General features: G+C 33.5%; 2 protein-coding genes across 2 annotated transcripts; both read right to left on the reverse strand.

Moving 5' to 3' along the window:
• Positions 1 to 466: 466 nt before the first annotated feature.
• On the reverse strand, positions 467 to 6060 carry LOC137743524 (beta-glucosidase 13-like). Its single transcript, XM_068483437.2, has 12 exons — positions 5772 to 6060; positions 5411 to 5480; positions 4088 to 4146; positions 3872 to 3947; positions 3565 to 3642; positions 3377 to 3464; positions 3037 to 3292; positions 2630 to 2963; positions 1912 to 1943; positions 1635 to 1731; positions 1219 to 1327; positions 467 to 718 (listed from the first exon to the last, which is right to left on the reverse strand). Exons 1-12 carry the CDS (start codon positions 5961 to 5963, stop codon positions 550 to 552), a joined length of 1560 nt encoding a protein of 519 aa, XP_068339538.2. The 5' UTR covers positions 5964 to 6060; the 3' UTR covers positions 467 to 549.
• Positions 6061 to 12259: 6199 nt separating this feature from the next.
• Positions 12260 to 16645, reverse strand: LOC137741962 (beta-glucosidase 12-like). Its single transcript, XM_088679787.1, has 13 exons — positions 16367 to 16645; positions 16200 to 16269; positions 15779 to 15837; positions 15577 to 15652; positions 14986 to 15063; positions 14619 to 14706; positions 14133 to 14352; positions 13901 to 14016; positions 13360 to 13577; positions 13233 to 13264; positions 12971 to 13073; positions 12750 to 12861; positions 12260 to 12646 (listed from the first exon to the last, which is right to left on the reverse strand). The coding sequence occupies exons 1-13, from the start codon at positions 16583 to 16585 to the stop codon at positions 12478 to 12480; spliced, it is 1560 nt and encodes a 519-aa protein (XP_088535913.1). The 5' UTR covers positions 16586 to 16645; the 3' UTR covers positions 12260 to 12477.
• Between the last annotated feature and the right edge of the window lie 419 nt (positions 16646 to 17064).

Raw genomic sequence — 17064 nt, forward strand, 5'->3', positions numbered from 1 at the left:
AAATATGTTATGATGTTTTGCATTTGTAAGTTTATAATCACTATTGGTTTAGTTTTCTTCTATACTTGTGTGAGGCCTCTCCTCACAATAAATCCTGGCTCCGCCACTGTCATCTTCGTCAAAATTTTGTCAAAATGAGTTATGTTAGAAGGACCATTGCTGCAATTGGGTTAAAGCTGATGGACCATTGTTCCAATTGAGTTAAAGTACCATTTCTCCAGTTGGATTAGGGTTGAGGGACCAGTGGTAATGAATTTTTAGTGGAGGGACCATAGTTTCACGTTTTGATGAGTTAAGGGATCAATGGTAATAGATTTTTAGTTGAGGAACCGTTACTCCAATTGAGTTAAAATTAAGGGACCATTGCTACAATTTATTCTTAGAAATAAAATATATAAAACATTTAGAACGTTCATCACTCGTTAAATATTTAGATCCCATTATCATGTATAAAACACTCCAACTATTGAAAGAACCTCTAAACATAGAGGAAAGAAATATCTGCTTTTTTTTATTGTCGATATTTTGAGCCACTCATAAATTATGTCTTTACTTTTTGAGAAAATTTTTGAACCAATATGCTGAAAGCTTAGGGTATCTTTTCAACCCATCATTATAATCAACAAAGTTGATACCAAATCGAACAGTGTAACCCATAGTCCATTCGAAATTGTCCAATAGTGACCATGCAAAGTACCCTTTCACATTGACACCATCTCTGTAAAAAATAAAATAAAAAAATAAAATAGAAAATAAAGATTAGATATCTAATTTATATATCGATCTATAATGTACATATTATTATTAAGAAAACTGTCTTTTACAACTAAAATGGTAAATGCACTCATGTGCCCTCTTCAAGTTTAAACGTTGAATACTAGTATTGAACTTAGAGGCAATATAGTCATATCACTGCATATGCACTCTCTTATTATTTTCTCACACCTTTTAATTTCTCTTTATGCATAATACTCATTTTAACTCCTTCCACATGCATAATCTTCTCGGTGCTAACCCAACTAAGTATCATATTTTCCACTCAATGTGTAATGTAAGTGAGAAAATATGATAGGTGGGTGGAAATAATAACACCGTACTATTGTACTATATACTGATCACCATATTATTAGAACAACTCTCTCACAAAAAGAGAAAGTCGAACAAAATCAGTGAATATGGTACGTAAAAGTTAAAAAGGGAAAAAATAATAATACTCACTTGATTGCTTCTCTAAGGTAATAAAGATGGCGAAAGTGATAGTCAACTCTTTGGTTGTCAAGAAGAGCGTCCTCAAGCGACAGATTAGGATCATTAAACTCATTCACGCCTACAATACAAGGGGGAAACAAATACAAAGCCTTAAACTCTATATATGAACTATTATAGCTTAACCACATCAATAAAAACAATTCCGTCATCTCAAAAAATATAAATGCTTTTAAAATGACTAAAAGCATTTTTGGTGAAATTTCTTTGGTATCAATTTTTAGCAAAAATGCAAGTGAATTGCAAGAAACACTAGGAAGCACTTCAAGTACTTTTGAAACCCAAAATATTTTCTCTAAAAACAGTTTCAGTCCTTGTAAAAACACTTCCAAATGAGTCAAATATGTAGTCATGTAGAAAATAATTACCATTCTCAGTGATGTAAATAAGCGGATTATGATATTTTTTCTTCGTATAGAGCAAAACATCTCTAATGCCTTTCGGATAAATATAGAGCGAAGCAGCCTGCAAGATCATTTACTTGATGTAAATTGGGAGGTCGTGATAGTAATCATTCACTATATATAGGATTAAATTTCTAAATCCTCTAGCTATCATCCATTGGATCAGATTATTAATCATATTAATTATTACTTGAAGTATGTTTAAAAGGAAATTATAAGACTTTATCAATCTGATACTCACCTTTGGCCCAATGGGAATTCCATTACGCTCATCTGGCAAAACAAACGGTCAGGGTTACTCTAAGCTTAGGCAGCAATATAACACATAAATATTGGGTACGTTTTATTAAATAAGGTCCAAGTCAGAAAAATAAGTTAGCGAGCTGTGAGGGAACAACTGAGTTTGCTAGGAGGTTAATGAGATAGCTTGAGAGCTAAGCAAGCTCAATTGTTACCAATCGAATATGCCGCAATACAAAAACCTTTTTCTCTCTACAGCTCTTCTTCCTTTCATTAATTATGTTTAAAGTTACAGGCTGCAGTTTTAATTTTCTTCAAATCCTCTGTTCGTTAAGATATTTTAGATACCAACTGATGTGCATGCATGGTTTCAAACATGCACATCAACTGGAGTACATGTGAAATCCACTTACTTTCATGGAGTGAGTTTGATCCTGAATTATAATGACACACTATTGTTAGCGTGAGTTTAATAGTTTTGTGGCTCATTATTATATAAGAATTAAACTCAAAAGGACCACATATTACACTCAGCAATTAAACTCAAATTTTTAGGCTCACTTTGTGAGTTTGATTCCAGTTTTATAAGAATCGAATTCAAATTTTCAGGTCCACCGAGAAAGGCCTTATACGTTCAAGTTTTTTAACCACCAACAGTAATTGTGTCAGAATACGAATAATATAACTAAATGATAACTTTAAGTTTATATCATTCGTACCTGACATCGAAGCGGGAAAGTCTGTTAAGTAGCTTGCATTGCTAACAGCTAGTTGGGGTGCATCAGATACATATTTGGAAAAATAATAGTTCAATCCGATAAAATCATATGATCCTTTTAGCAATTTAGACTGCTCCTTGCTGAATTTAGGCAATCTGTTTCCAACAATAGATCGCATGCTATAAGGGTAGTCACCATTTGACATTGGGTCCATAAACCATCCCAATGTAAAATCCAGGACTTTAACTGCAGCCTCTTTGTCTTTCTTTGACTCAGAAAATGGCACCACACCTAGGGAAACCAATGTCACCCCTATCAATCCCTTTTGAAATGTCTGCACATGTCACAACATTTTGTTAGTCTCGCGGTAACTATATCGAAAGTGATCTGAAACTCTTAGATATCACCTGATATTTTTCCTTGTATAATTTAACAGCAGCAGCATGAGCAAGAAGCTGGTTGTGTGTGACCAAATATGGCTCAACCCCTGAATCTCCACCTGTGCAGTTGTGTTTTAGCGAATCGGAACATCGTCCAGGTGCCAAATCTCCAGTGGCATAACCAGCCACACTATATGCCAATGGCTCATTCAAGGTGATCCAATGCTTTACTCGATCACCAAATTCTTTATAACAAAGCCCTGCATAGTCCTGAAAATGCTTCCTGCATTCATATGTAGTCATTCATGGATAAATATTGGATGCGAAAAGCAGAAGGTTGTATTGTAACATAACATTATTCACTTACACAATTTGAGGACTTAGGAAACCACCATATTCATCTTGCAAGGTTTGGGGAAGATCCCAATGGAAGAGTGTTACAAAGGGCTTTATATCTGCAGTCATTCGTTAATAGAAAAATAGTATTAAACTACCATTTACTTTTTTTGAGTATTCAACGATACCTGTAGTATTCAGTATTTAATTAAAAATTACCATTGGCAAGGAGTTCATTGATGAGATTGTTGTAGTATTCTATCCCCTTCTTGTTCACACCTCCACTTATTTTCCCATCTGAAAAATACAGAAAATCATCACTAATAGATTTAATTTAAGGGTGGTGTAATTTACATACCCTTTTTTATCTTTCACACACTCAGTTAATTTTTATCCTTTAATATTATTCAATTATCGATCTGACAGCTGAAAATTGAAAGTCGAGTGTGGAAGATAAATAAAGATCTATGGTCCTGTGGACATATAGCACAAATATAAGGGCCATGAGATATGGCATTAAACTTACGTGGTAGCACTCTGGACCATGAGATAGAAAATCTATAAGCATCCAAACCCATTTCCTTCATAATCCCCACATCTTCCTGAAAAAATATGGAATTAGGAATCAGAGAATGATGTCATACGTTTTCCATTAAAATTATTGTCTCACAATTAATTATTGAAATACACCCACATATATCGCATATATATTTTTATTCAATTTAGTTATATGCTCTTGTACCTTGTAGCGATGATATGAATCTACTGCAACATCTCCATTGCTACCATCTTTTACCTTACCTGCAATTCACCATAATAACTTGCATATTCAAATATTATATTAAGAATACGTGCAAAATTATTTATCAGTTAAATTACAAGAATTTCACTCTTTTTAGGTTTACTGCTCATTGTCACTGGGAAAAATCTGTAACTAGAAAAAAATCCAAATCATATTTTCTGGTCTATGTGTGTGGTGATTCTAATCTCTCTTATTGGTTTTTTTAATTTGTCTCTTATAGTTCAAAACTGAATGCAAGTATAGTTTTAAAATCATGCCGAGTAGAGTAGCCTATTCATAAAATATTTTATTCAATCAGGTTAGCAAAATACACAAACGTCAACGCCTGGTCTAGTAGTGCAAACCTTATAATTAAATAGGAGATTAAAGTAATTTACTGCATAATAAAATTCTAAACTTTGAGAAGGTTAACTAGAAGGAAAACCCTAACCATTGTTTAGAATTTTGTCACAATACTTACATGTGTTTAATATAATCATCATCTCGACAGCTAAATAGTGATTGTATTAAATACATATATTCTATGAAGTATATCTGACTGTCAGATGGTGATTGAATTAAATATATGTAAGTATTGTAGTTAATCCTCCGTCGTGGATAGGTAGGTTGCAAATCATATTGGAGCATGATCCATTTTGATTCAAGACAACACTGACAGAAAGCAAGAAAAAATAATTTGGGTTACCTTAATTTGGGAGGGTAGGTTGCAAATCATATTGGAGCATGATCTATTTAGACCTTATGACTTGGGTTACCTTAATTTGTCACAACATATTGACAAAAAGCAAGAAAAAATAATTTGTTTAATGGGAGCTAGCCATTTGGACTACTCTTAAACAGAATACTATATGATTTAATATGCAATTTCAAAGTATTCGTCACTCGTCTATAAAACCGTGTCGGCCGGCAACAATGATAAGTATGGTTTGAGCTCTTCGGGGCATATTATTAAATCAATCATACCACAACAACTATGGATGCTAGCTACCAAACGACCTCTGATAATTTCGCCAATATTTGAAGTGTTATTGCATTTCTCTCATGAAAATTTAAAATTTGATTCCACTAAATTTGGTAAAAAGAATGTAAAAAAAGGATAATGTTAGGAAGACTAACTATTTAGACCAAATTTTGTAAATCATGACCTGATTAATGATGATTGGGTTAGTACTTAAATGTTGATTTTTTTTTTTTATAATTTTCTTTGCATCCCAGGGAGCCATTAAATTTGAGCTAAAAGAAGAACAAGAAATTAAAACTAACCTGGGTATTTATGAACGTATGTATCCCATATACTTGGACCTCTACCATCTTCACTCGCAGCACCTTCATACTGAAATTTACGCAGAGTTACATATACAGGTGGGTAAATGCATCACAAAATAAAAAGACAAAATCATATGTTAAGAATATTTAGTTGCAAGACTTACGTATGTTGCTACAAAAGCTTATATTGTAATATTAATCAAGACCATACATTCAGTTAAAAATCATGTTGATCAGTCGTTGTGTGACAATATATCAGCATATTTACGACGACACACAATCTAAAATACATGGAGAACACACTATTTCCTTTAATTTACACGCAAAATTTGAAAATTTATGCAGCAAAGTACTTTACCTGGTAAGCGGCTGAAGCTGTTCCAAATAAGAAACCTGTAGGAAAACTGCTCCGGTTGAGGGAAGTAGTGTCGTACAGATCTGTACTTACTCTAGGTATTGTAACTCTACTACTCTTCACCATTGAGGCAAGGACAATTACCAATAAACCTATAAGCTGTATAAGAATAGAGCCTCTAGATCTGGATGCCATGATTGATTTTGGTTAACAATAAGCTATGCACCTTCAGCTACCAGGAGGCATTTATAGACAGCTCAAGCAAATATATATTGACAAGAATACAACGAAACAAAGACATAGAAAAAGACTGCAGGCTAATATATCAGTAGAAAAAAGAGCAACAGTGAGCAACTAGTGACGAGAATATTGTTAGAGTGGCAGTTGGTTTACTGATACAAAAACGTGACTAGGAATAACTTTTTCACAAGTCACATTTTCGGTGTCGCCTAATCGAGAGATTTTTTAGTGTGATCAGTACATGGATGGTACATCATGTATTACTATACAAATGTGGGGATTTGTGTGTTAAAAAGTTACTAACTTAAAAAATAAAATTTCTCATCACTTACATAAAAACACGTAATGTACCACCTAATCACCCTAGCAATAGCTTGTGACTACTTTTTTTTATTTTTTATTTTTTATTTTTAAACTACTTCTTATGTTTCTCTTGTTTCCACTAGCGGTCTCTTCCATTATACACACACACACACACACATATATATTGTTGATATCGGACTATATGTTGTAAGATATTATTGACATCGTTGATTATGTGAATGTAAACTGTTAACATTTGAATGATATGGTTGTTGATGTGTTGTTAATATTTTATCCGCATATACATTTAACTGCAACACATATGGAAGAACATTTCCAATGAAAGACCTTAAAATAAGGCCTCCACCACCACTTTTGATAACCTCTGTAGGGTCTCAAAGAAAATATTTGGGTAAAGGAATATTGGTTCCAATTGAGATTCCTATGGTATGGTCCTTAAACTTAGGGACTAAATTAAAGATTAAAAAATGATGGCTAATTACAGAATCGTTGATCAAAACAAGAAGATATCTGGTTGATACTTTGAGGTTTGTGGTTAGCATTTTTGGGTTGCTTGTGATATTCTCCTTGTGTTCTATGGCGAGCGACCGAGTCACCGGCCGAAACATTGTGATTCCATAACAACGGCATGTGTTTTTCAACTTTCAAAGAAATTTATTAATTGAGTGGGGAATCGCGGACGGCGAGTTATGACTAAGTGTGCCGGTTGCCGGCCACAACGGTCTAGCTGTTAGCAGTACCATGCGCATAGGTTTAATGCTCTAGATGATGACAGGTGTCACAATCCTAAGATGATGACACAGCTTTATATTTTGTATAAAGCTCATCTCTCCTCTCCTTTCTGTAGCCATTTTTTCATATCGTTTGATCGAATATAGCTTCTTCTTTATCTCTTTTTAAATATTAATGTCAGCCACTTATAAGCGTTTTTTGAAAAAATATTTTTATCATATGATTATTCATGGAAAATTTAAAACTAGTTTGGTATTATTGTATTTGAAAAACAAAAATTGCTTCTATTGTGCTAAATGAATAAATAGTTATAAAATAAAAATTATTAATTATTTAGTAAACCATTTTGTTTAAAGTGCTTTTATAAAATGCCACAATTCCAAACCAACTCTTAAACTTTTAATTAAAATGTAAACATGTTTTTAATTAAAGCTCTTCGAACGTAAGCTCTTTTGAGCAAAAGTACATCTTATGATAGCAAATCCTAAATGAAGCTTTAAAAACTTTGATGCCAAAAGGCAACCACTAAACAACAACGTTTTGCGAACTATTATATAGGATATCATTACGCTTGGCTGCTGCTAACATTTAAAAAGTTGATCGAAAGTTTATTTGTATTTAACTATAGTTGTAATCGTCACACAACTTTGTTTGTTTTTTTTTTTTTTTTTTTTCAATTAATGAGAAGGAATTCGAGAGTTAGTTGATGTGTACGTACGTGTATGGCAGGTAGCATGTGTTTGTAGCATTAAGATGGGTGCTGATGAGTCAATTTCACATTATATATTTTACCCTATTCTTAGCATATTTTAGTTAATATTTTAAAAGAATTTTGATACTTTGAATTGTATTTTCAATATAGGATTTTCGACTTCTTCTAAAGCAAAACATGGTCAAATGGACAAATTTTGGATCAATTCTAGTTGGAGGATGATTATGAGTCACTTAACTTGATCGTATCAAAATATTAGATTTTTCTACCAAGCGGTTATTTTCTGGCAATAAAATAAAGGAGTGATGCGCGGTGCTAGAATAGTGACGTTTTGGGCTTGACTTGCGTTTTTGGAGCCTAAGATGACCTCGGATGGGTTCGTGGCCTTCTGGAGATATGTTCAGAATGTCCTGATCTTCAAAACAAGTTATCAGGAGCCGGATTTGGAGGAGATTTGAGGCTAAAACATGGCTAGACAGTTTCTGTGCAGTTTCTCCTAGTTTAATTAGGACTTTATTTTCTAAGATATTTTGCTATTGTTTAGTTTCCTAGTTGGAATAAAGAACCTCTGTTTTAGGGTTTGTGCGATGGCTTGACAAATATATTGCTTTGCCGTTCTTAGTCTTTTCTATGCTTTCTTTTATACAACATTGGAGACAGAGAGAATTACTAAGGTTCTTGGAGATTTTCTACTTTAAGGTGTTTTCATTCCTTTTATTCTTAATAATATTTTCTATGATTTCAATTATGAATATGCATAACTAATTCCTTTTGCTAGGGCGAAGCCTTGAGCCTTAGCATGAATATGTGATTTTTATTTAATTGCTTATGATTGATTGCATGCGTACTTTGAATTATTAATCACCATGATTAAAACTATCTAATTGTCTTAATGTCTGATCACCATTAGGATATTTAGAATAGTAATTTGAAGCAGTTTTGGTCAAAAGGTTTCCTGAAATCGACGTTGGCTTATTATGATTAATAATTGTAATTTCACTTAAGATGAACACCGCGTCTTAAGTGTTGGGGTTTTCATAAAGCATAATGAGTATTTCATGGTCAGATTTGATTCGAACGTTCGGACGAGTTGCATGTTAGATATACGCTCTATGTTGGAGGTTTCAAGTAGAATATAAAGTAGGAAAATCTAACCTTCAAAGTGGCATGTGTAGATTATAGGTAATTGGTAAAAGTACATAGGATTGCTAGGTGATGGTGGAACCATAGTGCTTTCATAAATTGGTATTTAAAACTCTTTTCTTTTGTCATATTAGTTTTTAATTAAAATTCGTTTTTAATATTACCCAATTTCAGAATCTATTTTCTCAAATTTTAACTCTAAGTATTTAATTAGGAGAATGATTCTACATAAATTATCCAAATAGTCTTTGAGGAGAATGACCTTACATGAGCATCTATGCTACAACATCCTTATATTCTTGCAAGTATTTCATGTGTTTTTATCCCTATTTTTGTAGGTGGTAAAAATCCTATCAGGTGCCATTTAAAAAGTTGATCGAAAGTTTATTTGTATATAACTATAGTTGTAATCGTCACACAACTTTTTTTTTTTTTCCAAGTAATGGGAGGGAATTCGAAAGTTAGTTGATGTGTACGTACGTGTATGTCAGGTAGCTTGTGTTTGTAGCATTAAGATGGGTGCAATTGAATATTGCGTATGGTATTCTAGTCCGACAGAATCAAATTAACCTTAAAGCATCTCTTGCTCTCAATCGATTTCTAACTAGAAAGTAGACAGATAGCATTTGTCAAGGTGTCCGTAAAACCTAGGCCAAAATCCAAGATTCCAAATATCAATAACTTCTTTCGTGATGTGGAGGTTAATGTCAATTAACTTTTTTGAGATTACATGGATGAAGGTAGGGTTCTTTCATGGTTTTTTGATTAATATGACTACTTTCCATATAGCTAATTGATTTTTTAGTGGAACTTTCACTTTCTTCGTAGCAATTGTTCCATGTAGGAAGTCTAATGGCCACATGTGCTCCACATCACTCGATGCATGTGGCCGTTCGACTTCATATGTGGGACAACCTGCTTTGATACCATGAAGAAAGTTGACGTTCCACTATAAAATCAATTGGCAAATGAGGAGTAGCCCAACCTCTTATAAGCCATGCAAGGTCCCTCCTCCCATCAATGTGGCACTCATTCTCAACAAAACAACTATAGGAAAAAAGATAGAATACTAGGAGAAAAATAAAAATAAACTTGATCCTCAAGATAAGCAGACAAAGTCTTGAGGAAATAACTTAGAAAATAATTCAAATCTAGTAAAGTTAATCAATAATCCTCAATACTCCCCATCATATTGGACCATGTCCTGTTATTGAATGACATCCATGTCAAGATCAAGCGATTGACATAAAGTAGTCACCGCGATCGATATCGAACAATCATAACGGTTGAATTCAAGTATTCACAAGTCACGACCATCGTTATCACGTAGTTGCAGTCGATTATCAACCGGGGTTGTGAGCAGTGGCTGCTCATCTTACAGGAATTCACAGTGCCAACAAGATGCTAAATAGCAGAATCAGAGTGCTTCATCACTATCTTCCTTGCTATGCAGAAAGGTACGCGCATATTTTTTGGTATAATTACAAGTCTTTGCTTTTGTGTTGGGATCAATGCTCTTGCCTATGGATAGGGGCAAATTAGCTGCGAAGGCGAATTCACTGGCTCTTTTGATTTAGGAAGTTCCTCAAGCATGCCGGGCAGCCTACAAGAAACGAAATATGATTGCAATAGATCAAAACACTAAAGTTGAAGTATAACAAAGGGCATTGATAGAATAACTCGAAGGAAGATAAACAAGGAGATCAATACAAAACGAAAAATCTTGTGCTACTACAAACTCAAGGCTTCACTCTGTTATCAATAGATTCAAGGAGCAAGTTATAGTATGGGATGCTGTGAATGAAAATTTACTTTTTAATTTCTTTGAACGTACTTGGGCTCAAAAGCTTCTGCCCTTTTTTTATATATAATATGGCCATTAGAGCTGATGGATTAACCACCATGTTCATTAATGAATTTAATACTATTGAGGACAGAAGAGATGGTTTATGTGCACCAGCTAAGTAACTTCAGAAGGTGAGGGAGATACAATTTTCCGGGTAACAGAAATACACGGTTAGGGATTCGGCTTGAGCCCCATTTCAGTATGGCTTCTAACCTTCCTTACATAAGATCTTTTATTGATACTCTTGCTGCTTCAAGATTGCACATTTGGATTACAGAATTAGACGTGCAACCACATGCGTTACATCTTTCCCCGAAAGGGAGTAAGCATTCTTCCATTTTCATATTGTTCATATTGTCAGTCATACATAAAATGACTTGATAATTCGTGCATTTAAAGTATTATACTATATTCATTTGTACCAAAAAAAAAAAAAAAAAATTACCAATCTTGCAGCTGTAGTCTTACACAAAATGAACCGATCAATTCTCACATTCTGATTCATAAACTAAACAAATAGAAAAACATCTACGAATACTTTCTAAAAACGGAAACACCTGCATGAATAAATCCACAAATTAACAATGATTCTAAAATTGCAGATACCATTGATTCTAGAATAACAAATTCCATTTCCAGCTTACCTTATATATTCCATATATTTATACACACTTCTCCAGTACAACACTGTATATGTTACTCATTTATATGCTGTAACTCTCAATTACACTTCATATACAGATTCCTCATTTGCTTTATATGTTCCATATATGTTGCATTCTTTACAGAATATATAATTCTTTCATATATAGTTCTCTCATGAAATTAACTAAATTCTACAAAAGCAGCTAAGGGTATTGAATCAGTTAATGTAGATGGCGCTTATGGTTGATTCTGGAGGGGAATAGTAGAGGGACATGCTCCATAGAATAGTAATTGGAATGGATACAAGAGGCTTTTTCAGATGATGCGTGAGCTCAAGCTGAAGCGACCGGTCTGTTTGATATAAATACGTTTTTTTTTTCACTTGTAGAAGATTTTTCCTCTCAGTGCGCATATAAACATCATCTTTCTGGTCATTTTAAAATTTCCATGCATGTTCTTGGTAGCAATTTAACAACGGAATGTAGAAACCTGTCTTTATAAGTTGCTCTTTTAATAGTAGCGGTGCCATGCATGCTCTTGGTTAAATTAATAGAGTACATCTGTAATTTGGAATGGTTCTTTTCTAAATTGGCAGGAATTTTTTCAGACGAGAAGATTGCCGGATACTTCTGCTAATTGGATCAATGGAAACGATAGCCAATGATTGGGGGTATCTTTTGGCAGAATTACGAGGACTTTGTTGAGGATGGGATTCGAACAGAAACTTTCAACTTGAACAAGGAGAGGGAAGAAGGTTATTTTGATGTAGATGGAAATTTTATTGAATATATGTATATACACACTACTCTTTGGCACATATATTTTCAAGCCTTTCTACACCTTCGACAATGTTTCAAACTTCGCAGCAAAGCGCAGGTACATCTCTTATTTATTTCTATATATACATTTGTTATATATATATACATTTATCATTGATTGTTGATTATTACCCAATACATGATGGATATAATCCCCCAGAAATTCACATTTTCACCATGTGCATTTCCTTTTGACTTATGACGTGCTAGGAAGAAAAAAAATATACAATTTATCCACTTCAAATGACTTTATTTTTTAAGAAAATTCTTGAACCAGCAGGCTGAGAGTTTGGAATATCTTTTCATCCCATCTTTGAAATCCACATAGTTGATGCCAAACCTTACAGTATAACCCAACTCCCACTCAAAGTTGTCAAACAATGACCATGCAAAAAATCCCTTCACATTAACGCCATCCCTGCTCGAAAATATGAATATGAATCAGATACAACCATATATATCAGCGAAATTATTTAGTCATCAAGTAATAGAATGAAATCTTGTTTTTGTTATAAGCTTACTTGAATATCGCAGTATGAAGATAATCAAAATGACGATCATAATAGTCAATTCTTTGATTATCAACTAGAGCATCCTTAAGTGGTAATTTGGGATCGTTCGACTCATCAATTCCTACAATGATAGGTGGTATTGTTACGTAATTTCTAATATCTAGTAAGTCTAGTATATATTGGACAACATCTGATAACACAAAGTGACTTAATTAAAAGCCACAAATTACCATTTTCAGTGATGTAAATTAGTGGATCCTTATACGTTCTCTTGATGTAAAGCAATAGCTCTCGAATTCCTCTTGGATAAACATGAAGCCAATCTGAAGGAGTCTGCAATATCAGGAGGGTGAAACTTCAGCAATTTCACTATAAATAAATATCAAGAGGGTGAAACTTAGTGAAACTTGATCAACATAATTGCGGAAACTATGTATACTACTATACTAGTTTAAGGTATATATACACACTCAAGGCTCACACAGTACATACCTCTGGACCAATTGGAACCCCATTACGCTCAGCTGCAGCAATATACAAGTTCAAAGTCTTGTGAGTATATATATAATAAAGAAAGAAAGCCAACATCGTCAGCCAAAGCTGTTAGTTTTCTACTTACTTAAGAGATTGGCACGATAGTCCGTCGTGTAGTTTGGGTTTCTGGCATTAGGAGGAGGTGCATTGGCTGCATAATATGCTGTGTAGTAATTTACTCCAAGAAAATCAAATGAACCTTTTAGCATCTTGGATTGTTCTTTGGTGAACTTGGGTAATCGATTTTGGACGAGAGATCGCATACTATGCGGATAGTGACCATGCGTCACGGGATCCATAAACCTATATTTTAAAAAGAAAGCTAATGAAAAGAATTTGAAAATTTTAAGTTTTAACAATAAGAATAAAATAAAGAGTAAAGTGAATAGTACCAGAATTGACTTTTTAGTGTAAAAATGTGGTTTTTCGTTAAAGTGAACAGTATCTGAAGTTTTTCGTTAAAGTTCTCTATTTTAAAAGGAAATTTGTAACCTACATTAATTATATAAACGAAAGATCTTAAATTTGAATCTCATTGACGATAAGTTCAAACCAATTTATTCCCCACTTCAGTATAATTTATCGTTGTATTTAAAAATATATATTTATCCTTTAAATGTACATACCATCCAAACATAAACTCCAATGCTCTTTGTGCGGCATCTTTGTCCTGCTTTGAGTTAGAAAATGGCACAAACCAATGTGATATTAACGTTATTCCTATTATGCCCTTCTGTGATGCCTGTACACGTTACAAATTATTATTTGAGCATTTGCAAATAATAAATATATTTTTGACATAAACATTTATATATATAATTAGATTATAGTAATGCCTTAGAGATTTCTATGAATGACCTGATACTTTTCTCTATACAACTTTACAGCAGCTGCATGAGATAGAAGTAGGTTGTGTGCCACCAAATATGGCTCAGTCCCTGATTTTCTACTTGGTGGAAACTTTCCTTCCACATAACCATGAGTAGTATAGCTCCACGGCTCGTTTAGCGTGATCCAATGCTTAACTTTGTCACCAAATTCCCTAAAGCATAAGTCTGCAAAGTCCCGAAAATGTTCCCTGTATATTGTGTATTAGGAGGAGAATGAAAACAAAAAGAAAAACATAAAATTTGGAACAAGCTTTTTGTTACATTCTTATACAAAAATTTTCTAGGGATATATTATTCGTATTCTTAACAACACGATCCACACAGAGCACAACTTGTGAATCTCTAAGATGTATTATAGCAAGGCTTTATTGTCGAGCGTATATTTGCAAGTCTTATCAAAAAGTGATAATGTTTTGGTTCGATATGCAACGGGAATAGACTAACTTTCACTTACACAATTCGAGGGCTTACAAAACCACCATATTCATCCTGCAGTGATTGGGGAGCATCCCAGTGAAAAATTGTGACAAAGGGCTTTAGACCTGCATTCACCAATTAATATATTGAAAAAAGAAAATGAACATCAATAGCTGATTTCTTTATTAATTTTTTCATTAAGGACGCATAACAGTAGAGTAATGTTAGGTAAATCAAATTTGTAAATCATATGATGTGTCATCAATAGAAAATAAGCACGTTAATCGACGCTTAAGTAATAATTCAATCATCAATACACATCATACGATTTACAAAATTTAGTTTAAAAAATTAATCTCCCTAACATTATCCTATCTATTAGTCATAGGAGTAGGGTGCATAACCATTGGCTTGAAGCTCTTTGATTAGGTTGTTGTAATATCTGATTCCTTCTTTGTTCACACCGCCACTTAACTTTCCATCTGATCATTGTGATCCAAGTTAAAGTATGGACAAACATCTTAAAGCATCAATTAAACACATGGCATAAAAAAAGCATTCAACATGTATGATATGAAAAATCATTAAGCAAGGGATTGTAGTTGGCGAGAAGCGTTAATTCTCCCACCTCTGATAGGAGAAAAAAAAATTCATGTCCAGCAACACGGTTCATATAGCAAGTGCCATAATATAAGTGATTGAACTCTTTTTAAGTATTCAACCATTTGTGTTATAACCCTTGGTGTATCGGTCATGTTCTCAGCACATTGAAAAAATCTCTTATAATACAGATCAATGAAAAATAAGGAAAAATATTAATAACCTATCTATATTATGTATGGGATCAACGATCCCCTCTCTCATAATCAATTTCATTTATAATTTTTCAGGTATTGAAAATTCAAGGCAATGTAGGAATTACAAAGAACTAATCAAAATTAAAAAAAAAAAAAAAAAAAAAAAAATCTCACACATAGTTTTATGAATCGTCTTACTTGGTAACAACCTAGTCCATGAGATTGAGAATCTGTAAGCATCAAATCCCATTTCCTTCATAATCTGAACATCTTCCTATAACAACAAGGAAGTTAGAGAATCCAATAAAAAAATAAGAAAGTATAGGCATATAAAAATGAAACCTTCTTGTTCTTTGTGCATGATTTCGTATGTATATGGTGTGGGCTTAATTAATTGTACCTTGTAACGATGATATTGATCAGTAGCCACATCACCATTGCTGCCATCTGCTATCCTACCTATTTTGTTTCCCATTAAAACATATAAGATATTTGAAATAGACCGTCAAAATGTAGAATTAAAAATAAATCAATAAATATATTGCCCTTTTGAAATATTATTGTAGTTTTTCAACTAACACGGTATTTACTGATAATTTTGTTTAAGCAAATTAGTATGTCTAACGTCAATGTTTAATTTGTTTGCATATCGCATTTCTTTATCCGTGCGAACGTTGTGGATACGAGCTAAGAGCTAGCAACCAAGAACCAAATTAAGCTTATTGACCATCAATTACCTAATCACAAGATTTGGATTTAAAGTCTTCAACAGCGCTAAATGAAATTTAATATCCTTTTGATAATTGAAGAAAGAAGAAAACCTGGATATTTGTGAGTGAATGCATCCCATATACTTGGTCCTCTACCATCTTCATTTGCAGCACCTTCATACTAAATTCAACACACGTGCGCGCACACAAAATATAAATCAAAACCATGCTTGTCATCTGACCATAACCTTAGCGAAAAAGCCAAAGTCAAGTACTACCTGGTAGGCCGCTGAAGCTGCCCCGAAAATGAAACCGGCTGGAAAACTGCTTCGTTTCAGGACACCAGTGTCACATGTAGTACCAAAATGGCTTTGATTGATAGCTCTACTACTTGTCACTGCACAGCCAAGAACTAGTAGCAAGCTGAAGAGGATAGTACTGCATTGGAGTGCCATTGTTAAGTTCGTATTTTCGTTTTGGGCATTTATATAAATCATGTAGAAACCATGAAATAACAAAAGGACTGAGGAATTAGTGATATTAATTTGAAAGCTATGCCATCTGATTCGATTCTTATAAACGCTTCCATGCATATTAACCTAAAATGTTGGACAATAAAGAAGGGGATATACTTGGAAAGCTTTCCCTGGCCCTATATTTCAATAAGAAGCGGTCAATGCGCTATACGTTCTTTAAGTTGTGAATGGATTACATTCAAATCTTAAAATTGAGCCCTTGTGAGCTATATTCAGAGAAATAGGAGCTTTCGTGTACACACCTAGGACGTAGGGTTGTGAGTATGCTACGTGGAGTTTTTTCATACAAACATATATACGTTATAAGTAAGTCGATGAATGAGCGCATCCCTTAAGAAAGAATCCAAGCATTATTCTATTTATGATCTAAATCTGACTTTCATGCTACTTTTCTTTGGATTTTGAATGTCATAGGTTGAAATAATTATCTCATATTTGTA

Source organism: Pyrus communis, chromosome 11 (assembly GCF_041283825.1).
Source record: "Pyrus communis isolate YQ-2024b chromosome 11, ASM4128382v1, whole genome shotgun sequence".
Classification (NCBI taxonomy): domain Eukaryota; kingdom Viridiplantae; phylum Streptophyta; class Magnoliopsida; order Rosales; family Rosaceae; genus Pyrus; species Pyrus communis.